The 26,691-nt window shown below is 41.3% G+C and overlaps 1 protein-coding gene across 1 annotated transcript in view; it reads right to left on the bottom strand.

Moving 5' to 3' along the window:
• Nucleotides 1–26,691, bottom strand: part of ITFG1 (integrin alpha FG-GAP repeat containing 1) — a 1,092,549-nt gene that overhangs the window by 477,640 nt on the left and 588,218 nt on the right. The window contains exon 10 of the mRNA XM_078670869.1: nt 10,458–10,609. Within this exon, the coding sequence (XP_078526995.1) occupies nt 10,458–10,609 (152 nt within the window). The remainder of the gene's footprint in view (nt 1–10,457; nt 10,610–26,691) is intronic.

Raw genomic sequence — 26,691 nt, forward strand, 5'->3', positions numbered from 1 at the left:
GGAGTGCCACTCCCTGACCTATGGGTGAATTGACTACATACATTCACAATTACTCAATACTGCATCTCACTATGTTATCTAGATACTCTAATATATTGGGAATTGTATCTCTGTAAAAAAGATATATATCATACTTATACTGTATTGTATTGTGTACTGTATTGTAATGTTCACTTTTTCATACCTTGTTCTGACTGTACTGGATGATGTTCAAGTTTTCAAGTTTGTAATTGGACTCTCCTACAGGTATACATTACCTTTTTATTGTTTTCAGTTGCAACACAGTAATTATTATTTACTATTTTTTCTAATTTCTCTTTCTTTTCTTTAATTAAATATGCACATAATGGGTCTTCCTTTGGGGCAAGACTTTGATTTTCTAACTGAGTGGTATTTCGACCAGCTTTATCACTATATATTCTGCCCCCTATGCCTGTGATCTACCGAGTTCAATAAAGTTACATCTGCTCTTTTTCACGGCCGAAAATTCGAAATCCTTTACTCTTTCAAAATGGCGGCCACTCATCCGGGCAATTTGCAGTCCGTTAGTTATGTTGATTACACGATCCTTAAAACGGGACGTCTAGTATGGAGGCGGTTCACTCCTTTTGAATTTACCGTGGCAGCAGGATCCTTGAGGTAAGACGTCTGTGAGCCGTATTGCTGTTCTTTGAAGTCCGTACGCTGTTTTATGGATGTACTGACTATGAGGGCTTCAGGTCTCCCCTTGCTCCATCCTTTTCCAAAACAACAGTGGTTTAATTTGAACTTTTGTACCACGAGTGTTTCTCTCATTCACATCTAAGTATGTCGTGACATTTCATAGACACGAGTGTTATCCTTCAAACTCCCGTAATTTACTCTCGATATAATTGCCGGTTGGTGAAACTTAACACCCAATACGAACTGAATTTGCATTTTATTAACCATGCACGCATTAATAGTGGCAAGGTTGAGTCTCTGGGTCGCACTAACTGCGTGTTAGTCGTTTGTTTTGGCTTTTGAACATGCTCGACATGTATTTAAAAAAAAACTATGTGGAGTTTCATTTTACTTCCGCAAATATTCGTTCCGTATTCCTGACTCGGATTTGTTAGGTCACAATTGAGTTTCTCTGTTGACCTGACAAGGATTATACCAGCGGACCGACATGTAATCATGTTTTGAGTATTGCTTAATAATTCCCTAAGCTAGGACACTGAAAGTGTCGTTCCTAATATAAATTTCCTGAGAATTGCACTATAAATATCTATGATGCATGGAGGTTTTTTAATTACATATTTTGTGACCCCCTACTAATGGTTCATTTTTCTACATTCCCTGTAGACCTGTGGCTAGGCCATTGTAACTGGCTCACTATTGATAAGCCCTTGATGGAGGATTGAAATTCTTTTTTCTCCCGACTATATTCCAGTGGAATAACTTCAGTTACATTCGATCTGTACGGAATGGGAATTGCCCTTGTAGTAAGTGGCCCCTCTTTTAGTCCACATGTTACAATTTCCCTTCCTCTTTCTTCAGATTAGGATATTAATTATGGTTTCTTCTTCCAGTAAATCGAAATTGGAAACCATTGTGTATATATACAAATTAAGAGCGTGACTGATCCTGCCTGGATTTTAAATGTAGGTGTTTACCTATTGATCTGCACTATATTGGTGTTGGCACTATCTCACACTTGGAGTTGTCTGGTTACTTTTTTTTTTTTCTTCCTTTAACGATAAACTCTGTCCTTGCCTGTTTTAATTAAAGCACGGGGTGAGGATTTTTCTTCTGTTTCTTTTTTTCTCTCTCCTTTTTCTTCTCTCTTTTTTCTGTTACCTCTAAGGGAGTCCAAACATTAACATTGTTGTAATTACGTTTTCAGAAACTTTGACGCTCAATGAAATGTTTCTGTCCTGATGATGACCGCAAACCTCTGACTGCGGTTGAAACGCCGTTGACGCACCTGTGGCTTATAAATTTTAGTGGACACATAAGTTCTGTATATGTTGTACCCTTTCCCCTATAACATAATTATCGTTTGCCACATGTTTGGTTTCTTTTATATGTCTTGTACTTCTGTATAAACCAACAATTATATTTTTTGAGCGCACTATTTATAATAAATTTGTGATAATATTTTAATCTTTTGTTGATAGTGTTGATTTATGTCTCCCTTCCCTCTCTTTATTCTCTTTCCCTTTTTCCGGTTTTTCTTTTTCCTGTTGTAAAGTGAAATTTGTTTGCAATTGATTAATCGCATAATTGTGATTTGTTATTGGTCTCCTGAACTATGGTTTGGAATACTAATTGTCTGCCCCTGGTTCAGGTTGGTGGGTTGCCTCTGTGGTTGTTGATGATAAAAACAGTTCAGCAGCAGCATAAGCAACTAGGATTAGTCACCAGACACTTACTTTTGCAGCAGCAGCTGCCAGCGAGCCTGCTCCTGGTAGCCACAACGACTTAGACTGATAGGCAAGCCTGCCTCAATGACTGACCCTGCAGCAGCTCCGGCCGTAGTCCAGGCCTTAAGTCGAGGACAGAGCCAGAGCAGCATTTTAATAATATCCTCAGTGCTACTTTTACTGACTGCAGTGCTGCAGTGCCTGTTGAGGCACTATCCCTCTGGTGGCGGACAGGCCGAGGTGATGGCGTTGTCACATTATGGTACTTACTAGTCCGACGCAAGTGAACAGTTATGCGTGGTGTGAGCACTCAGCAGAAATGGTCTATGCAACCGCGTCAGCGTGGGTGGATTAGTTACATTGTAACTTCACCTGCCTGAGCCGTGAGAGAGTTGAGCCGCCCCCAAACAAGCCTGCAAGCTGCGAGCACCGCGTGCTGCCTGCTTTCTGCCTGTAGTGTTAATGTACAGCGCTCCAAGTTCTTTTGAGAGCCCAGAAGGTGCTATATAAATGTGTGACTTTCCATTTGAGGGGGGTGATGCGGACCACCACTCTGAAATGCGTTAGTCTAACGCCTGATGCATGGTACACGGCAGGCCTGAAAAATGTATGGGAAATACTAAGTACAATTCACAGAGATAGGGCAAAGGATGACCAGCACGAGTAGATACGGGCGAGCACTATCGCGATGATGTTTTACACGTGCAAGCACGTAGGGCATGGGAAGATGGGAGAACCAGGCTAAAGGCTCACATGCAGCAGCAACAGCGAAATATTCTCCACACAGACTATCAATTTAAAGCACTCGAAAGACAATGACATCTTCAAAATAACAACACTGGTCACTTTTTTCAAGTGTGAGCCACTTTTTTTAAAGAATCTTCTAACTGGATAAGATCTCTGTATCTGGCAACCAAGAAATCACATTAAATTAATCTATATAAAGGCAAAATCATGTTTGCAAGATGTTACGCTTTAGAGATCACTATTTGCCCTCCCAATTAATGTACTTACAAGCATGATTTGGAAACTAGCCAGTAGCAAGAGTTGATGGTCATGGCTTGACTGGGTTATGAGAGATAATCAGCACTTCTTAAGCAGCAGGGTCTCCACCTTTGCTGGGTATGCCCGTTCTATGCATCAATTAGGCATTCCCTACTGTACACTTTTAAAAAGCAGGGTATTTCACGTCTTATATAACGGATTTACATAATGATGATTTGCATACAAACCGTTTTGTTTTAATAAATGACAGCAAAACGAAAAACAACACTATAACATAAGGATCTTCAGACCGTAACTGTACTGCAGCTGCCCCAAGCGAGGAGAGGATGTGCTTTCACATCTTTATTCCCATAATCCCAATTTCCCTAAATGAATCTGAAAAATGTAATCTACTGATACCATAACAGATGCTTCCAAATTAATTGCCTCCCCGTAGAGCAGACCTATGTACCATAGAGACGTTCTAACACGGCATCAGTCTCTCTAATTAATGACTACCAGACAAAAGGCAGCACAACAAAACAAGTTTGAGAAGGAAATGCGATTTCATTCAAATCAAGGTTAAGTGGAGTGCAAAACAAGAAAATACCTCATTTTCATGTTTAAGTGCCTTAGCACCTTTTTATGGATTCTAGGCGTCCCCACCAAATAGTTTGTTGTGGCTAAATACAATAAGCCCTAAATACCCATAAACATACTTGGCATTCCTGAATTCAGCTGCTCTTGCTAACATGCAATTCTTCTCATTGGTCTCCTTGGACCCTGAACAAAGTTCTCTTACCCAAACCCCCTATTGCACACCCCTTGACTATCATCATGTTGTTTCCTAGTAGAGATTACAACACAGGGCATAACCATGCCAGAGAACCGAGGGAGCTCATGCACAGGGACACGCAATCAGTGGGTGTCCTGATTCTTCTTCAACAGTGGACCCTGGCAGAAGACTATTTGAAGATGACAGGACACACCAGCACTATATTCTCCATCCAACATCGGAGAAAATGTCTTCAATACGTCCCACCGATCGTTGCTATGTTTAAAATAAAACATCTCATCCAGTTATAGTCCATGGCACGATAGGACCACCACTAACCACATACATCTACAAGATCGAGAAGTATGACTGCTGACAAAGCAAGATTCCACTGCATTCATGCCAGTCTTGCAGAAGGATGACTTAGATCTGTTGGAATAAGCCTGCGTGCAGCTCAGCTAAATTTGAGACAGATGAGGATTTTTAGGGGCTTCTCAACTTTATGTCCGGATTCACCAAATTAAGTGGTAGGTCGGGTCTTGCAGTACTGTCTGAAGAATGCCAGGTATCTTGCTTCACATTGCTCGTGCTTGAGTACTTGGGCTGATTTCTTTCTTGGCAGACATGAAACGGCGTGTACTGCTGCCCTTCTTTTGCTTCTCTTGCAATTGCCATGACCCATTTGCTAATATTGGCTAATCAAAGCAGTCACCTGCATGGACTGGCTGGAGCTGGTGTCTTTTTACCAATCTTGGACAATGCAGGTACCCTTAGGTAGGTCTAAGGTGGACAAAACTGTGCATCAGACTCCTTCTCATGATTTATTGCTAGATTCCTTGGCATGCCAGCATATGTTTTTTTTCGTTACTGAATTTATCAATGCATCTCAGTATAAGAGAGGAGAGGATTTGGCCTAATGGCTAGGGCGGCCGACCTCGAAGCTGGGGAACCGGGTTTGCGTCTCAGCAATGTCGCTGAACATCCTGTGATTCTGGGCAAATCAATAAATCTCCCCGTGCTCAACAAAAAAGAATGTGTCCTCATGTAACGCGCCTGGTGCTATGTAAAGCGCTCTGATACCAGATACTGGGTCAAGTTCGCGATATATAAAACTCCATAAAATAAAAAAATAAAAAATAGGTAATGCACAATCAACAACTTGCACCAATGCAACAATCACCAGGAATATTAGTCATCTTATCATGTATTTTCAGCATAGCATTATTATCTTTTAACAAAACACTAAATAAACATTTAAGACAACTAAACATTGGTGAGTCTTTACCTAGGGATTTCCACTCTGTACTAATGTTATGCTTCATGAGAATTTTGTGTCAACAGATGTAACAATGCAGGAATAGTGCTATACAGGCCTACATTTGACAAAAAGTTATCACTAGTTGTCTTGCGGTATACTGGTGCTGAAACAAAGTCCTACTGTCCAAAATGCTCCTCCTCCCAATGTACTACACCGTCAAAGATTGGTAATTCAGGTATTCAGGGACATGCAACTCCAATATATAATGTCTGTGATAGATAGGGAAGAGTAAGCCTTTAGAGGGACAGGTCATCTGACTTCCAAGTCAGTTCGAATAGAATTATTTCTCATGCGAATAGAGTCTGGGCGACCCGGCCATCCCTTCGCAATACCACTACTATTCCCATTTCAGAAAACACCCATTTCAGCAACTAATTTTTCCAGATTCTAAGCTCCTGGCCCCTTGATGAACCACAATACATTGCAATTAGTTGCTTACCTTGCAAGAGCAGCAAGGTAATTAATTTGAACAATGATATATCAGTTTTTGGGTCCATGAGACCCAATAAGCATGTCTCTAGGGTATACAAATTAGGTTTAAGAGTCAGAGGGATTAGCCTATGAGTCACCCATTCCAGAACTGCTTGGAATGGACATGAAATAATTCAACCCCCTTGTATCCACAACGTCAGAATATGTGGATATCAATTACTTAACATAGAATGGGAAAGATCATGATTTTCCAGTGAAATCTATCTCTTAAAAGTCTTGCCTATTATGACACTTGACCTCTATGGTGTCTTAGCAAGAGATTATTCACCCTGCCAAAGCTGTGGTGGAAAGGAGCTGGGTAAAGCATCATTATAGTATATAACTCGCTAGGTCCCAAGGTACAATCACTCTCATTCATACTTCTGGATTTCATGATGATCAGGATAAGGGTCAATATAGCCTTTTTGTTTGTAGTGGGTATTTTGAGTTGGCAGAGATTATGCTTAGTGGAAATTTGTACTTTCAAATTCTCATTCTGAAAAGAATTGTCGCTCTCGCAGAGTGATTTAATTCTTGCAATGTTATGGACTGGACAGCTCTTGAAGAGTGCAGTATTGGGAGCACAGCACTGTGATTTCACTTTTTAGTACTCAGTCGATGATTCGGCATCCAGATCAAAATGAAGGTATTCAGGGGATTTGTGGCTGGCTATTGTATTATACATAATAGTTGAAAATCGATCTCTGCAATGGCCTTCTTTGCAATTAAAGTCTGATTTTCATACTCTCTTTGTCTTAGCACCAGAATTCATAAGCGTATCACTAAATTGACATAATGTAAGGCTCTGTAAAGCTCATCAACAAAGTATAAAAGACTTTCAAAGAATACATTCAGGACATATGCAACTCCAAGATCCATTACATTTCACACTTTCTGATATGACACAGACAGAGGTGATTCCTACAATAAGATGTTAGAACCAGGCTACACAGTCCTGCAGAACCACAAAGCATCAAATTAGCTACAGGTCAGGTCTGATTCAATGCAACTTGCAATATACCTTTTAGGATATCAAGGTGAGGGTAGGTAGCACATATTGAAGAGTGGACAAGATGTACCAGGCTGAAACAGTACCTAGCAACGACAGTTACTCAACTATTGAAGGCCTGCAAGATACTAATAATGACAGGCTCAGAAATAACGATAATTACTCTGAATACCATCAGCAGGTGACATCAAGGTATTTCTGAGATGCGTAGATTAAATGCTGCCAAAATCAATCAAGTGAACACCAATGTTTGAAAGACCAGGAGATTGACTAATGAGATTCTCCCCATGAAACCCTGAGTTATCACTTTTCAAGATGTCTAGACTTCACAATATTCTTAGTTCCATATTTATATATGTATGTATGCATTTTGAATTTTAGAGCTAACCTAGCCAAAGGAAGAAGAGCGTGTTACAGGGTCAAAGACATAGATACAGCTTATGTGTTATTAGAGGTGGTAGAGGATTTCTAATTGTGACAGTGGGCTGTTATTGCATCTTGATGTAGTGTTCTTTAAAGGGGTGTGCATAGAGATCTTTCCGAAACAGAAGCAGGTTTGGAGTGGTCCTGATGAATATGAAGATGTTGTTCTAAATTCTGGGTGGATGGAAGGAGAAGGTTGTTGTCTGATTTTTCTCTTTTCTGTGTCTCCTGTCTGATGGTGTCCAGGCTGCGGGTCTGCTAAGAGTCACTGCAGAGGGAAAGCTTGTCAGTCAGACGGGGAGGAGTGACAGCTGTAACAGCTTTGAAGATTTGAAGATGATGCAGCTCATTTTGAAGATGGTATTGGCCAACAAAGGGAGCCAGTTAATTCCAACAGGGTGGGGTGATGCGGGCATATTCTTAAGACTTGATTAGATAGCAGTATATTTATTAACTCAGTCATAAAAACGGGACTTGTGCTGTGGGTTTTCTAATGAACTCATAGTACCTTTTTGACAACTGAAAGCAATCATCTCAATTTGGTCACAAACCTCAATTTTCAATTTGTATTTCCCTTTTTTCTGCCCTCATTTTGGATACAACACACTGTTTTCAAACTACTTCTACTTCTCATAGGAGAGGGTGTTTCAAATCATAAGTTCTGTTACTGAGATGAGAGCAAGTCACCAACTGTTCACTCCCTGTTCAGTGAAATGAGCTAACAACCTGGGCTATGAATTCATAAGTGGACAGAGGATAGTTGTCTCTGGACTTGCTAGGTATGTCTCACTGAACGGTTGCCATACGTTTGATTTAATACAAGCTATGAAGCATCTCTGCTATGGACTCCAGCAGATGAGATGAAAGCCCTAGATAGTTTGCTAACAAAGCTGGATTTTTGCACTTTGCTTAAAAATTTCCTAATGTACTTAGATTTTTGTGGATGTCTAGCACACCACCAATTAAGCCATCGAATTTGAGCATCCTCTCTTTCCTGATGACATGTGTACTGGATGCATTTGCCTGATGCCTCAAAAACTGGTAATGTTTTCTAGGTATAGCGTATATCTGCAGAGGATTATTACAAGGGCTTTGTTACGTAAGATTACGAACATGCGTAAAGTCTGGTAGAAAGACCTATTGTCTATGGTGGGGTAGGGGGAGAAGTTTGGGGGGTAGACATGTGGAATGTGAATCGAAATACTCTGTACTACTTCTGTACCAAACACACCCAATCATACTGCAAGTGACTCCTTGTGTAATTTCCTCGGAATGTGTCTGAATCTTTGTTTACAGTGGGTTTTTCCAATGTTTTACAATTCTAATTAAAAGTTAATAAAAAAAGAAGCTTAAAAAGTACCTTATGGTCTGTAAAGAATGCAGGCTCACACACAGAGTGCTGCACCAGCTTCTAAGTCTAATGACATTGGATATGACTTCAAGGCAAAACCAGAGGCAAGCACTGTGCACAACACTCAAGCAATGATACTCCACAGCAGCACAACAAGTAAATGAACTGAGATCACATAATTGATTAGTAATTGTTGTTGCCTTGTTTAGCTGATGGACCCGGATTCTCGTTTTACATTGGATGCATCTACCTGCCATACTGCTCAGTGGGTACTGATAAGTTTGCCCATTTCAACCTGTGCCAAGTCTCAGTTGCCAAGTGTATCATGAATGTACTTTCATTGTTTTTCTGTTTTTCTTTTGTAAAACCTTAGGAAAATGTAATAAACAAAGCAGCAAACTTGCGCAAACCTCCCTAAGACAACAAGCTTCACCGGCCAAGAAGAATGAACAATAACTTCTCAGAAAAAGAGATCAATATTCTGCTAATATACTATCAGTGCGCACAGAAATCCACACTCTAAACAACATTCAATAGCCCGATCGTCAAAACATCCAACTTCAGAAACCGGAGATACAACCCTCTTCAAGTCAATCTCAACTAGGTAAATTTAATTTCACTCCTTCATAGAATCAACCTGACTTCTCTTATCAGTCGCCTTCGTGCAAGCAGTTTGGTCCATTCCCAGCACTGCTCCCTATGATCCACACCACATATGCTGCTGTTGCTAACTACTTCTGTTATCCCCAATTCACATAACTGTTATATTCTGCCACTTCAAGCCATACTTCCATCATCTCCACCTGACGCGACTCCTGCATTTCACCATTGCAGTTCCCTGTCGGTCAGATTTCTTTATCCACGACACTGTTGTACCATAAGGTCTATCTATCTTGTGTGAGTTCAAGAGACAGGAGCTGGTTTGGTAACTCCTGGTACCAGCCTGCTTCTGGAATTGAGCACGCCCACATTTCTTTCCTCAAGACAAATTTATTGCCACAAAATTAAACAAACAAGCAAATACATGAAGTAAAAACTCTAGATGCAGGCGAAACTAAATCATATACAGACAAGTAAGAAGTTTCAGGTTTTAGAAGCCAGACCTAAGCGATACGGCACATTAGATAATTTATGACAGGTATGCAATTCCCATTTGACAGAATGTAAATATGTGGGTGCTGAAGAAAAAGTAACTCTCAAGGGAGCAGTGACAGCCTTTAAGAGCAGGGTCATGCACACTACTAGGTTAATCAGGTAGCCGTGTAGCACTGGCGATGAATTGAAACAAAACCTAGGAAAATGATATACCCAAAAAGGGGAGGGCCCAAGATCAAGATAACTCTGAGAATGCCGTGGACTTAGGCTGGGTGGTTGGGTTTTCTCTTTTTGTTTTGATATATGCTACATTTGGACGATGTTGATTGTCACGTGTCAAGATTTGTCCCTCTTTCTCCTTATCCCACTACGATCTGTATCACTTCATTTACTTTAATGTGACAATAATCTGCGCGGATACTTATGAAAAGCGACATAAGGTGAGGTCGAAACTAAAAGAGCACACAGCACACTATTGTACAATGGAAAAAAAGCATCCTATACAAAATATGGAGGCACATTTTGAATAAGTGCAAACAATAAACGCATCTTAAAAACAAAAAGAAGAGGAATGCTGTTTACATAAATCAAATGATCATTTTGACATTCCTGGCAACAATCCATTAATATTGCTATAAGCATACCCTCCTGATGTATTCCTCAGAATGGCAAGTGCATCTGGAAATCCATCCATGTTGTAATCTCCAATGTGAAGTGTAATCGGGGGAGCCCCATCGCCCGAAACAAACCCCCATTGAGTATCCTTGCTCTTCAAATCAAGCAACACATTGGTCCACTGGATAAAAGATAAAAATAAAAAACATCATTAGCAGAGCTGAGAAAAGAAATGAAAGTTATATTTCTTGTTTTTTGAACAAACATGGACGTATAGAGGTCAAAGCTACAAATCTACGCACGGTGCAACAGACCACAGTGGTCAGGGTAAGCAGATAAGCACAGGATACGTTAAGATGAACTACAGATCATCACAGAGTCACAGATCACCAGTACTTGAGTTAATTCCGAGCCAGAAGAATTCTAGACCTTTTACAATAGCCAAGGAAGATTTACATCTGATATCAGTTACCATGGCCTCCCTGTTCAAGCACCATACATGCAGCATGTTTACACATTCCAGGGCTCCTTTATAGGTCCTTCATCACTAATGTTTTATTGGAAAAGACAAGTGACATTTATGACAAGTTAAAACAGGTTAAGAAATATAATACAAAAACTTCAAAATGACAAGAGGTAAAACAGAAAACATTATGGGTGCATGAATAATGAGTGCTGGGTACTATGCAAGCATGCATTCCAAATTCACAAGGGTCACAATGAAAGAGGCTTGCAGACACAAGTGTAAGTAGAATACCTAGAGATGTAGGAGACAATAGAACCAATAAGAAAGCAAGAAATTGTCACCGGCAGATTATGGTAATTGACAGTCTTTCAGATAGGGCATATGACATAGATTGTTCACAAGCCATTAAGGTCAAGTGAAAATATATATGGGGGAACGGCCAGACTAGTATGGCATAGGGCAACTTGTGTGGAAACTCCTTGCTGGCCATCTAATGGTACACTGCTATTAGGAGGAGCGGAGCAGACTAGTTTCATGACCACAAGACACTGCTCTGAACAGTAATGGGGAATAAAACCATGCCGTTTTAAGGATCTATGTGAGTACAAAAAGGGGTTGGCCCTTACGAACTCAAGACCTGGGTCAGTGAAACATTACAAAAAAATGGGGTTGGTCAGAGTTGAAGAATTTCAATTGGGCTTATAGAAGGCCAATTATTTAAATGTACAATGTTCACACAATCAACAACTTCGTTATGAATATAACTGAAGAATATATTATTTTAGAAAATTCAATTCAAAATATTTTGGCATTTATTTAGGCAAAGTTTCAATCAAATTGCAGCCAAAGGTTCATTATAACGACATAGTAGACATGTAATTGTAAATTCATTACATTCGAAAATTCAAAACAGTGCTCTCAGTGAGAGGGGAAGGGGTGAGTGAAGTGAGTGGGACACGGTAAAGGTGTGGTGACATTTGAGTGGCATCATTTCGCAATTAAGAAGCCTTTACACTCAGATCAATTAGCAAAGGTTCCAAATAATCATCACACATAGAGGGCGAGACACAATCTCTTATTTCAGTCCTATGGTGTGAAGTAAGCAAAGCGTAGTTCTACGTTTCGACCCCTGGATTACGCTAAAGGGTTGCTTTCAGCCTCATGTTGGGGTCTTCATCAGGAAAGGGGGGGAGAGCATCAATAGACGGTCGACGTCTGTGCCGTCTAAAACGGGGCCATGGTACAGCTCCCAAAGTTTATTTTAACGTTGTACTACCAGACATAGTACCGGAAAACGCTGTGGGCACGTCCCTCATTCACGGGGACCTCAAGTGCTCCTTAGCTTAGGACGGGACCGCAATGGCTAGATCCCCGTTCCAGCTGCGAGCTCGGATGCAGCTCGCAGCTGGAACGGGGATCTAGCCACAGCGTTTTCCGGTACTATGTCTGGTAGTACAACGTTAAAATAAACTTTGGGAGCTGTACCATGGCCCCGTTTTAGACGGCACAGACGTCGACCGTCTATTGATGCTCTCCCCCCCTTTCCTGATGAAGACCCCAACATGAGGCTGAAAGCAACCCTTTAGCGTAATCCAGGGGTCGAAACGTAGAACTACGCTTTGCTTACTTCACACCATAGGACTGAAATAAGAGATTGTGTCTCGCCCTCTATGTGTGATGATTATTTGGAACCTTTGCTAATTGATCTGAGTGTAAAGGCTTCTTAATTGCGAAATGATGCCACTCAAATGTCACCACACCTTTACCGTGTCCCACTCACTTCACTCACCCCTTCCCCTCTCACTGAGAGCACTGTTTTGAATTTTCGAATGTAATGAATTTACAATTACATGTCTACTATGTCGTTATAATGAACCTTTGGCTGCAATTTGATTGAAACTTTGCCTAAATAAATGCCAAAATATTTTGAATTGAATTGTCTAAAATAATATATTCTTCAGTTATATTCATAACGAAGTTGTTGATTGTGTGAACATTGTACATTTAAATAATTGGCCTTCTATAAGCCCAATTGAAATTCTTCAACTCTGACCAACCCCATTTTTTTGTAATGTTTTAAGGATCTAGCTATTCAAGCAGAAGCGGAATGCACGTGGATTATACTGACAATGCCCGTGTACTAAAACACAAAACACTCTCCGAATTGAAGCACTGGTAAAGCTAGAGCCACTTGATGAATATAGACCTCCCCGAGTAATGTATACAAAAGAAAATGGTTTGCAATGTCAGATGGATGGGCAACTGCCATGGATTTCTTTGTTAATAGGCAACACTGAGAACATGATTTGACTATGGCTACTGGATTGGCAGGGCTCACGTTTATAGGAACCGCACCCCTGAGACGCTGTGCTATATATTGCACATCAACACTCCCAGTCAGCTACAATGAGCCGTTCCCCATGTTTGTTTTGTATAATGAGTTGAACTGTTTTGTCATGCCCAAATCATCAATGTGATGTAAAACAGATAAAGGTTAAACACATGAAGAATTTTACAGTGTACCATGAAGGGATATGTATGTTCCTTAATATCCAATAAATTGGTTAAAATAAACATTTCTAATCCAGATATTCTGCACTACACACCAAGCCAGTAATCTAATTGAATGATGATGCTTCTACTGATCGAGACCCAATGTGGCTGGACTGTGGTTAACAAGGCTGTGTTACGCATGGTTTCAAGATATTTTTACTTGACAAGTCTAGATCACAGCAAATCTTGCACACAAATTCTCAATTCTATCAGGTCTTTTTCCAACCTGTCATATTGTAATTGTATTTATATAGTGTTTACTAGCACTGAAAAGGTGTTTAAGGACTTTTCGGTGAATAGCAGGCTACTCTGGAATCCAAAAAGGATTAGAGGAGGATTAGTATAGGGAAATATTAGTTAATTTGAGCAGTGGACAAGCGAGTCTGTTAAATGAATTGAACAGGATACTGGAGGGACCGAAGAGGGAAGAATCTACAAAGTGTTAATTGGGAGAGCATAGTAGTAAGATGCAGTTTGGAATGAGTAAAAGGAGAGACAGAGAAAGGAAGAGTCTCTTAAAAGGGATTAGGGAGATCATAGTAGTAAATTGAGGTTTGGGATGGGTTTAAGGAGGGATACATGAGGGAAGAATTTAGAAAGGGTTGTTTGGGAGATCATAGTAGTACGATGAAGTGTGGGATGAGCCAAGGAGGGACAGAATAGGAAAGCGTCTACAAAGGCTTATTCTGGAGATCATAGTAGTAGAATGAGGTTTGGGATGAGTCAGAGAGTGGAGTTGGAGTATATATTGATAGAGATATCGGTGAGACAGTAGTGCATTGGAGAGAGTAAAAGGTGTTTTTTGGACTAGGAGTAAAGTAATAAATATATAGCAACATAACTACATAGAAAAGGTATACATGTATAAGGAAGCTAACATATTGAATTTTCAAGTGTTGCTGTACTTGAAGCTAATTTGGGTATTTTTGTAACTATTTATTCTTTTAATTTACTCTTTTCCTCAATAGTGAAGCACTTGTAGATAAAATAGCTATGATGATATTTACAAATTGTCATACATAAATAAAACAGAGACCCATAAGCATCTAGTCAAATAAATGTAATAAACTATGCAGTGACCTATAAACATGTTAAGCATAGAATATATATATATATATATATATATATATATATATATATATATATATATATCCATAAGTAGCATATACATTTGTTAAGCAGACATATAGAATACCTATATATTTAAAAAAAACAGTTATCATACATATTTCTACAAAGAAATACACATATGTAGATACATACATGTAATCAAATTATAAATGTTTACAAACAGAGATATGCTGTACATTAGTGTTGGAGTATGGTGGTTATATAGGAAAGAGTCAACTTTTGAGTAGTCTTCTGAAGATTAGATAGTTATCTGTGAATCTTAATGTTTGGGGGAAATTCATTTCATAGTTTGGCTGCTTGAAAAGTTAAAGATGTACCACCTATGTTTGTTTTCTTATATGGGGATATGAAGCGAGGTGCCAATCCTTTGTTGAATGTATTTGATTTTATTCCTGATGAAAAGTGGCTATGTTCCATGTATTGCTTTGTGGGTGATACAAAGCAGCAGGAAGGTGGATCTTCTGGCAATCGTTAACCAATGTAGGGGCCTCAAGGCAGGAGAGATGTGGGCTTGTGGCTTCAAAGGTAGGAGAAGTCTGGCAGCAGAATTCTGAATCTGTAGTAGTCTTTTCAAAGTTGATAAAGATGATCCATGGTAGAGGCCATTGGCATAATCATGTTTAGACAGCACAAGAGCGATAGTAGCCTGGACCTTGTGCGGCTATCCCGAATGGGGGATATGCATCGCAGTTTTCATAGTAACGAAGCTTGATCTTGCTAATTTGTCCACTTGGGTTATTTATTGATAACTTGGAGTCCATGGTAAGTCCAAGGTTTGTTATTTCCTTAGATACTTTAGGAGAAGGCCCCATTCAGGCAAGGCGCATAGTGAGTCATACATTTCCAATTGCTGCATCTAAGTATTTCAGTTTTGGAAGCATTTAATTTGAGATCACTCAATGTCATCCACTGATCAGAGTTTTGAGGCAATTGAAGATTTTTGAGTTTCCAATGTCTTTGGGGCCTTCCAGTTTAAGGAGTGTGTGTGTGCAATCTGATAGTTATAGCATGTGGGCTGAAATTCACATACGGTTTGGATGAGAAAGGGGTGAATGGATGACATTTGTTCTGTTCTGAAGGCAGGATGGGATCCAGCCAAGAGCAGTACCCTCTATGCCAGCTTCATAGAGTCTTTGTATTAGAGTGTCATGGTCAACTGTGTCAAAGGCAGCTGAGAGGTCCAAATAAAGTAGTGCAGCAACCCCGTTAAGGTCTACTGTGTTTTTTAAGGCCATCCAGATGGCGATGAGGGCAGATTCTGTGTCTCGTCCTTGGTGGAATCCTGTTTGGTAGTCTGAAATTATGAAGTTATCTGCACTAAATTGTGACATCTGGGCGAATGCTGTTGTTTTTATCCTTCAGAGTCATTTTTTATATACTGCTCCCCCTCCACATTTGTCGACTCTTCCACACCACTTGACCAACCATCCAGCTCAGGGCAATCTTTTCACTTTCTTTTAATAGCTACTCTGCGCTCAGCTATAGGTAGGATACGTTTTACAATGCATTTTGCATTTGGCATTGAATGATGATATCCCCAATAACCATGCCTTAGGGAACCATCAGACAAGGGGACCAACATACTTAAGAGTATCTGTCAGCAGCAGGATTCCAGAATGTCTCAAGTTTAGGACAGGACCAGATTTAATCAAAGCAAGAGACTTTAACAGTGGCACATTTGGTACAGCTACTATATATGTGGCCACATGCACAAAGGTAATCATTTGCGATTACCAAATAGCAATTTTTTGTGATTCACTATTTGGTAATTGCAAACACCAATGTACAAATGTGTCTAACACATTTTGTGATCCCAGTGGGTCACAAATAGACCTACCTCATGAATATTAATGAGGTAGGTTTTGGTTTGAGACCCATTGGGGATTGCTAAATTAACATGGGGTCAGAAGACCATCATGTCTGTGACTGCTCTTAAGTAAAGCAATCTTTTTTGGAGGAAATGAATCCCATTTTTCTTATCAAAAAAATTTAAAGGAAACGTTTTATTTTTATTTTTTAAGAGTAGGTAGTGGTTTATGAACCATCACTTGCTCTTAAAAAATTATTTTACAAACATTCTCAAAGGGAATGGGATCTCTTGGGGACTGTTTCCCATTTGAGAATGGGTGACCACCTACTTGAAGTAGGTGGTTAAAATGCGAATATTGTGCAACTGATTTTTGGTCGCAAAAACATTCACTCATATCACTGAAATTCGATAACAGGAAGGGACGCCACAAACATGCCCCTTCCTAATACCGAATCGCAAACCCAATTGCGATTCTATAATAGGTTACCAAATAGCAAATAGGGCTTTGTACGTGTTAAAAAGCCTTTCCGTGTTGCAAACTGGCTGATTCTGCGAATTGGCCTGTTTGCAACCACAAAAAGCCTTTGTACATGTGGCCCCTTTTTTAGGTCTCGCTGAGCAAACGCGCATGCGTTGCTCTGCGAGAGTTAAGTAAGGGCTTTCAAAAATGCTCCCAAAGTCTGCAGGCACAGTGCATGTGCACTGGGCGCGCGCACCATTTGTCCGCCTGCAGCCTTTGGGAGGACTTTCGTGGCTGCTTTGATGTTCTCAGTGAGCCGCGAGGGCACTGAGAACATCAAAGCGGCCGCGAAAGTGCTCACCATTTGCCACCCCCTCCCTTATCCCACTTCCTGCTTGTTTTTTATGATCTCTTCCTCCGCATTGCTGGCTCACTCTGCCTCTATCGTGTGTGGCAACTTTTAGCTGACTCTGCCAGTGTTCTGCAAAAGGCGCTTGTTGGTGTCAAAAGGCAATCTTTAAAAAAAAAAAAACGAATTCTGAAGTAGGATCTTAGAAGATATTAGTATTTTAAACATGACATGTTTCTGATCAGGAAAGTGCACGTTATAGTGCCACGATCTTGTGTGTGAACATTGCTCTGATTTTTCATGAACAAACCATAATGGCATTTGCTTGCCTTTCTTTCCGCTCATGCCTGCTATGCAGTTTTCATTGTTTTAAGGAAACTGATCTTTCCACAGCTTGAGATCATGGTGTAAAAGGGACCAGAGACCATCCCTTCTGTGAAAGGCTATATGTACACTGTTTGCTCCAAAAGACAGTGTGTTAGAGAGCTTTGTTTTTTTAAAGTTTTGTTTTCATGTAATCGCATAGTAAGGTGCACTTCAATTTTCTAATCATTTTAAAGACTATACATTAGTTATTTATGGTTGTTGTCTTCCGTGCATGCCCATTAATGCTTAACAGAGGAGTTTGCCCTTTAAACTGAACATAGGAGTGTCAACACTGATGAGGCAATAACTGAGCGCGTACTACAGCAACACGAAATAACACAAGTGCAGTATGCCCATTGCACAAAGGCGGCTAGCACGATCTTCCCAGTTCAGAAGTTGGACGTCTAGTGGCTTGACATCATTGATGGGATTGCATGTACTGATGTTATGTTTTTTTGCTTGCCCTGTTGTAAATCACTGTGTTTGCTGTTGGTGTTTACGGAGAACATGAATGCACGTTAACTTGCTTTTCTAAAAGATTACTGACACAACAGTCAATGACTTATCAAGAAATTGCAGCACCTTCCTAAAAATTAGGTCAGTTAGATATTCTTTCCATTGCTCATGAAAGAGAGGGTGCCCCTGTTAACACACAAATAGTAGAGAAGTGATTGCTTCTAGGAGTTGGACTAAATAAATGCAGGATAATAACTTTACTACATTCGAAAGTGGTCAGTAATATCCTCTTATTGCATAGGCTCACTTTTTTTTTCTTTACAGAGTTTTATATAGAGCGAACTTGACCCGAAGGTATCGGGTATCAGAACGCTTTACATGAGCACCAGTTGCGTTACATGCAGACACATTAATTATTATTTTTTTTTTTGTTAGGCACGGGGAAGTTATGTGATTTTCCCAGAATCACAGGATGTTGTGCACCCAACCACACACACACAACCACACACACAACGACACACACACAACCACAAGCACACACACAAGCAACCACAAACACTACACACACAACCACACATACAAAACCACACACAACCACCCACTATCACAAAACACACAACCACACACACACATAACCACACACACAACCACACACACAACCACAACCAACCTAACACACACAACCACACACACACACAACCCCACACACACACAACCCCCCACACACACAACCACAACCACACAGACAAACTCACACAACCACACCCAACCACACACAACCACACACAACCACACACAACCACCCACTATCACACACACCACACACAACCACACACACAACACACACCCACAACCACAACTGCACCCAACCACACAAACAACCTCACCCAACCACACCCAACCACACAAACAACCACATAACCACATCCACACACACAACCAGACACACAACCACACACACACACAACCACCCACACACAACCACACACACACAACCACAACCAACAACCACACCACAACGACACACACAACCACACACATACAATTACACACCCAACCACACACACAACCACACAAACAACCACACACAACGCTTTACATGAGCACCAGTTGCATTACATGCAGACACATACATTTTTTTTTGTTAGGCACGGGGAAGTTATGTGATTTTCCCAGAATCACAGGATGTTGCGCACCCAACCACACACACACAACCACACAACCACAAGCAACCACACAAACACTACACAACCACACACACAAAAACACACACAACCACTCACACACACAAAACACACAACCACACACACACATAACCACACACAAAACCACACACACAACCACACACACAACCACACACACAACCACACACACAACCACACACACAACCACACACACACAACCACAACCACACACACACAACCACAACCAACCTAACAATCACAACCACACACACACAACCACACACACACAACCCCACACACACACAACCAGCACACACCAACCACAACCACACAGACAACCACACACAACACACACAACCACACCCAACCCCACACAACCACCCACAATCACACACAACACACACACACCCAACCACACCCACAACCACACCCACAACCACAACCGCACCCAACCACACCCAACCACACAAACAACCACATAACCACATCCACACCCACAACCACACAACCACACACACAATCACAAGCACACACACAAAACCACACACAAACACAACACACACAACCACACACACAAACACACAACCTCACACACACACAACCACACACAACCACACACACCACAAACACACACAAACAACCACACACAACCACACACACAACTACAAGCACACACACAACCACACACACAACCTTACACACACACACAACCACGCACAACCTCACACACACACACCAAACACACAACCACACCCACAACCAAATACAAGCACACACACAACCACACACAAACACACACACAACCAGACACACAACCACACACACAACCACAAAACCACACACACAACCACCCACACACACACAACCACACACAACCTCACACACACAACCACACACACAACCACACACAAACACAACCAACAACCACACCACAACGACACACACAACCACACACATACAATTACACACCCAACCACACAAACAACCACACAACCACACACACAACCACACACAACCACAAACACACAACCACAAGCACACACACAACCACAAACACAAAACCACACACACACAACCACACACACAATCACAACCACACACAACCACACACACAACCAAAACCACACACAACCACGCACACAACCACACACACACACCACAACCACACACAAACACCCACAACCACGCACACAACCACACACACACACAACCACGTCGTCAGTGCACGCTTTCACCAGGCACACACACCACCAGCTGTCAGTGCACCCTTTCACCAGGCACACATCACCAGCTGTCAGTGCACACTTTCACCAGGCACACACCACCAGCCCTCAGTGCACGCTTTCACCAGGCACACACACCACCAGCCATCAGAGCACGCTTCCACCGAGCACACACACCACCAGCCGGCAGTGCACAATTTCTACATGCACACACAGCACCAGCCATCAGTGCACACATCAATTAACGCATCCACAATTAACTATTGCAGCAATCGCAGTATGGCGCACTTTACTTTTAAACATATTCATCTAAAGCGCAGCATGCCACCATTGCTACAAAAATAAATACACATTCTTTTGGATTACAATTTATAGACTTTTGTTGCAATTGGTGTTGCAATATTTAGCAATGCCAATAGCTCAAACTTAATTAATGCGAGACCTATTGCATTGCAAATGCGTGCTATTTATTTTCATCCATCTTATGGAGAACCACAGGGGTCATATATGTATGGAATAGCAAGTTTAAGTGTAATAATTTAAATCTTGCAATGTTAGAAGTTTTCCCAGCAACGCAAATGACCCGTCCCATTCCCATGGGGTAATTTATTCTCCACAGACCAATCCCACTTACCAATAATGGTTAGTGGTCATTCAATCATCACCTCTCTAAAAGACCTTTATAACAGTGATATCACTGTGCTCCCATTTGCCAGATGAGTGATGGTAGTTAAGGTATTATATACTGCTTGTGTCTCAGGAAAGGTGTCACAGGTGTCCCTGGTCACCTTGAGCTTCCTCCCATATTGCCTGAACTGGCCATTTGAGATATGAAAAATTACCTCAGTGCCCCTAAAAGTTGTAAACAGTCCATTTAGGTTAAGCTCACCCATTCAGTCGCAGTGTTGCACCTTACATTTTGCAACATTAGCATCAAATGCCACTCTGCAGAACTGAAGACAATCCTGATTGGGAACCTCATTAATCTGCTGCCACCGGGGTGATGCTGGGATTTTCAAGAACTGTCTTTCTCTGGGACACAAATGCTCGCAAGTCATGATACATATAGGTATACGGAATGTCACAACTTTGACCAGTACTACCGTATATATCACATATTGTTTGAGAGCGTTCCACTCGGTATCAGGCAGTCTCAAGAATCTCCATGGGCTAATGGAGAACAAGAGGGTTATATTCGAAATAGCATGCACAATGCATCATACCCAGGCGTGCAACACCCATTGTGCTCAAAGGGCTTCAGCCCCCCGTTGTGTGTGTCAGTCCGGGCTGCGACAGCTTACCGGGCTGGCGACCGTCTTATTGCATCCGCACCTGAGTACTTCAGGTCTTTAAAAGACCATTTACTTGTTAATGAGGCTTTGTTGTGTTTTCACCCCTTAGAGCTTGTCATCTCCACTCTGCCTATTGCTGGAAGAATTAGCCCCACCCTGAAATTTTTATTAGGCCCTCTGCCCGAAATTTGGCTCTAGTTGCGCCTCTGATCAAACCTATCTTCATCGATGCGGCATGGGGCGCTTTTAGACAAAAAAACATTGGTTTGTCAACTGACAAACAGATGCTTTTTTGTAAAAAAAAAAAAAAAAACGCCCCATACCGCGCTTTCACTTTAATGTCGCCAGTGCCCCTTTCTTTAGTTGTGATTTGACTAAAGAAGGGGGCGTGGCCTCTATTAACGTGAATGCACGGCATTGTAAACAACAACAGATATTTGCAATACAATAGGTCTCGCATTTGCGAGAATTTAAGTTAGTCATTTACAATGCCAATAGCTCAAACTGTAAGTGCGAGACCAATTGCATTGCAAATGCTTGTTTTAATTGAGCGCCCGCCAGCTTTCCCAAAAATAATGTTTGGCAAAAAACATGATTAGACAAGAAAACCATGAACAAAGACAGGAGGCTGCCCCCCAGCACCAGAACATCGGTCTTGACATGTCTTTTCAATATTAGGAACTTTTGCAATACATGTGTTGCAGCTGGCTAGATTACATTAAGAATCAGGAAAAGACAACGCCGACAGCAGCCTGTTTCCAAGCGAGGGCAACAGTTTCCTGCAGATCAGAATTGTTTCCTGCGTTTATTTTATCCCGATGGTGGTCCCAGATAACAGAGTTGCTGCCATGTTGCACCAAGATTAAGAGAATGTACGTGGCGCCGAATCTAGTCATCATTCTAGAAGTTAAATCACTAAACCCCAAAACAATTCACAAGACAGTAGAGTGAGAAAACGCGTTTCCTTCTGGCTCCAAAAATCGATCAATAAACAGAATTGCCATTTTAGCTGCTGCTACCAACCTCCCCTCAGGGGACACGTCCCATAATAAATTTTGAAAAACCTCCTGAAAAAATGCACACTGTATGTTAGTCAATTACAAAAGTGATGGAACGCTGGTTTACACAGGAGATTACAGCTCCTTCAGAATCAGCCCCCCTTGCTGCTCGGGAGGAAACTGAGTTTTCTTTTGTGACCTATATTTGTGACTGTTTTATGCCTTCCCGACTCCACGGCTGCCTGATATATGTATTGAGCACAAAGGGAAGTCTAATTTTAACATCTGCCAGCTCTGATGAATGATATGCACACTGTACAGTCATGAAGAAGACAAAGGGGATGGTCCCAAAAGGGAAGGCCATCACATTATGCAAGTTATGTATGTGGCTGAGAGACAGAATACAAGGATAGATTATGTCTCTCGAGTTTAATTATTTATTGGACAAACAATGAACACTATTGAGCTGTCAATGGGCTCTGTACGACAGACATCCAACTGCAAAAGTAATATTAGAGACTTCCTGCGGTAAAATACAAATGTTGGGCTTCCACAGTACTGGCAGATTTCACACTTACATATCCGTTGCCTCAAACAAGACACAAGCATTACTCAAATATCAGTCCATCTCCCAGTTAAATTTAGGAAAGAAATTACTACATAATCTGCTGTCTGTGGTGGCAAAATAAACTATGTAACGATAAAAATGACCGCTACCATGCATAACCAGCGAGGCAGAAACAATGAAGAGAGAAATGACCAACTTTGAAAACCAGGAGGGAGTAGTGCACCTGTGGATATTACCTATCATAGTTTCTCTAATATTGATTTGGGGGACTTCTGTTTTTTCATAGCATTACTAACAATCTTGGACCCCGTGGACAGGGTTTTATCAATAACGTATTGTTCTAGAACAAAGTAAGCCAAATGTAAGGCTGAATCCTAGCCACATTTTTAAGATATCGCATAGATAAGGTTTATACACTAGGAACCTACAAGGGAAACATTTGCATAATCAATGGCCATCCCGAAAGATCTGGACTTGGTCTGGCTGTCATGGACCTGTATTGAACAACGCTTTTGTGACACTGATCATCTACACACTCTGAAACCCTTAAACAATGGGCTTCAACAAAAAACGGACTTAGATGTTTTCAATGTGGCAATGAACATTTTCAGGGAAGAACACATATCCCAAGCAAAATATCAGACAAATGTAAAGCTTCAAGCCATGAAACAAACATGACAGTCTCTGCCAAAGAGGAATGGCATCCAAAAATGTACAACAGTCACAAATTTGTTTTAAGCAGTGAGATGCAAAGCAATTTACAGGTCTTGGCATATTATATTCTCAGACATGCTAAATTGAAAATGGTTGTGAAATCAATGCGCTGTAAATTAAAAACATATTTTTATTACACATTTTATTGAGCTTTGGGTGAAATATAAGAAAGTACAACATGTAAACAGTACAATATAGGCGCTGTACTCCCGGGCCCCCAAGCCACCACCCTACCCCACAGAAATATATATTTTTTCAATGGAGATTGAGAATAAAGTTACAAAGCAAACACATGGAAATGATGGAGGGAGCGCTGAAACTTTTCAGACACTCACCCCCAGTCACAAATCTGGGTTGAATCCATCATCGTTCTTTAGCTCACTACGCCACCCCAGTTCAGACCCAGCCATATGCAAATCAGTCTTGACCCTGTTCCTCATAGGAACAGTCCAGACCTAACAGCCTGGCGGATGAGGGGTGATACCCCGAAACTGGTCCCCGGATGCTTGTTTCCAGTCCAGGGAGGACCTGGCCTGGCAGTTCGAGCTGGACTGTTCCCTTGAGGCACAGGGTCAGACTGATTTGCATATGGCTGGGTCTAAACTGGAAAGGTATGGGGCGCAGAAAATGATGGATTTAGGCCTATATCTCTGTACTGGGGTGAATGTAACATTGTGCAGCATTCTGTCCATCAACTGATCTTTTTGAATAACGTTACAAAACCATAATATTCTCTAAATTGCTATTTATAAGAGTTTACGAATTACCAGTCCTAGATCAATTAGTGCAGAGAGGATGATCCCTTTGACTATCTAGTCTAGATTACCAGTTGTATTAGGGAGAGACATTTTCCTACCCAGGTCCAATGTTCTAACGAAGAAGACTACCTGTCATCAATTTTATCAGGATTATTTTGGTTTTTTTTTGCGTTCTACACTGCTCAGCATTTATTGGGGGGAAAAACTGAGCGAAGAAAGTATTCAGCAAGGACCAATCACTTCATGATGTTTTTGAGAGAAGTTTGACCCCCAAAAAATCATCAGTCAGAACCCAAACAGCAGCCTTTGCTGGTGGCATGGCCTTTCTTCGCGTAACAATTTCACAAATGAAAGCTAAGGGAATACTGCAAAGGGATGCTGCAGGGCATCTTTCACCTTCTGGAATGAGCCCTACTTCAAACTGCCAATGACTTTCCCACTGACCATATAAGGACTGATCACCTTTAGATACCTTGTTAATCAACCTCATTCTCACTCGGAACAGTGGTAGACAACTTGAGGTTTCCTCATTACCCTTAAGTCTCTTGTCCTCTTGAGATACTGTCCAAAGGAACTCTTAGTACCCGAAGTACCCTTTGGTTCACTAGGGGTGTATCAAAATCCCAGACCTTGTCAAGGGAACACCCTGATACTAACACTAACATACAATGTAAGTAATCATGCTTCAGTCTGCAGTATGCAGAAGCTTAAAAGATCTTCAGTTTTATTTAGTGAGGGTGGGAATGGATTCAGAAACAGAAAAACAAGCATTGGCATAGCCAATAGCTCTCACCTGTGGGATCTTATAAGTGTTCAGCCATGTAGCACATTATCCTGGGTGCTGGGCTGCCACGGATTTAAGAGCTATACAATTATTACACACTGGGTCATGCAGTTTGCATGCTTGCCTCAGGAAATATTTATAGACAGATTTCAAGGCTTTCTAACGCACAGACGGAAGACAAGTGCCTCGATGCAAGTCAACAGCACTGTAACATTCTGTGTGCGTCTGCATCACTTGAGTATTGTACTTTCCAATGGCGGATATGTCACATCCCCCCTCCCCCAGGCCTCTTTTCACCAGGCACCCTTTGCAGGAGTTTTCCATTCAGAACACTGCTCACACCTTCCATTCACCTGCAGGCTCCAGGGCCTACCCTCTGATCCACCTACCTGGGTATAGGAGTCCTGGACATAGCAACAACAACAACAACATTTTCCTATTTGTCAGGCAGAGGGGAAATAATGAATAAACAGGGCTGGCGTTAGCATCCCTCAATCTCTGTGCACCTAAAACCAAAATAAAAAGCCTACCTTGTGTAATGCAACTGGCCCTTTTGCAAAGCGCTTCAATACTTTCGGGTCAGTCAAATTCACACTCTACTAAAAGCATCGAAAAGTTACGCTGATCTTGTGTAATGTAATTAGCGCTCATGTAAGGCGCTCCGACACCTTTGATCGCTCCAGTTCACATTATAGAAATAAGCATCATATAAAATATGACAGAAGTTGCCTAAGCTTTGTCCTTATCTGTGCTACAAGGTTTGGCTGCTGAAGGTTCAGTGACCAAGGCTCAGTAAAGCAACAAGCAGTGAAGCGAGAGGGGTTTGGAGAAAATCCTCGTACTTTGAAGTCAGAGAAAATTAAAGAGGCGATTTTGAAAACAACATCTGAAGAGTCTGACATTTCATCTCAGTATTTGAACGGGAAGGGGAGATTAAGTGATGGGCACCGAAGCTGAACCACCGACGACGGGGAAACAGCGACACGAGCAGGAATCAAGGACAAAATAGCCCCCCAAATGAACACCGAAGCGTAATGTTAACAGTAATGGGGCAGTGCTCTGTGGGAGGAAACCAAACAAAAAAAGGAGGGACAAAGAGGAAGCATTAACCACTAGCAAGCAAACATGTTTGAAATGCGATAGAAGGGATG

Source organism: Lissotriton helveticus, chromosome 12 (genome assembly GCF_964261635.1).
Source record: "Lissotriton helveticus chromosome 12, aLisHel1.1, whole genome shotgun sequence".
Taxonomy (NCBI): Eukaryota; Metazoa; Chordata; class Amphibia; order Caudata; family Salamandridae; genus Lissotriton; species Lissotriton helveticus.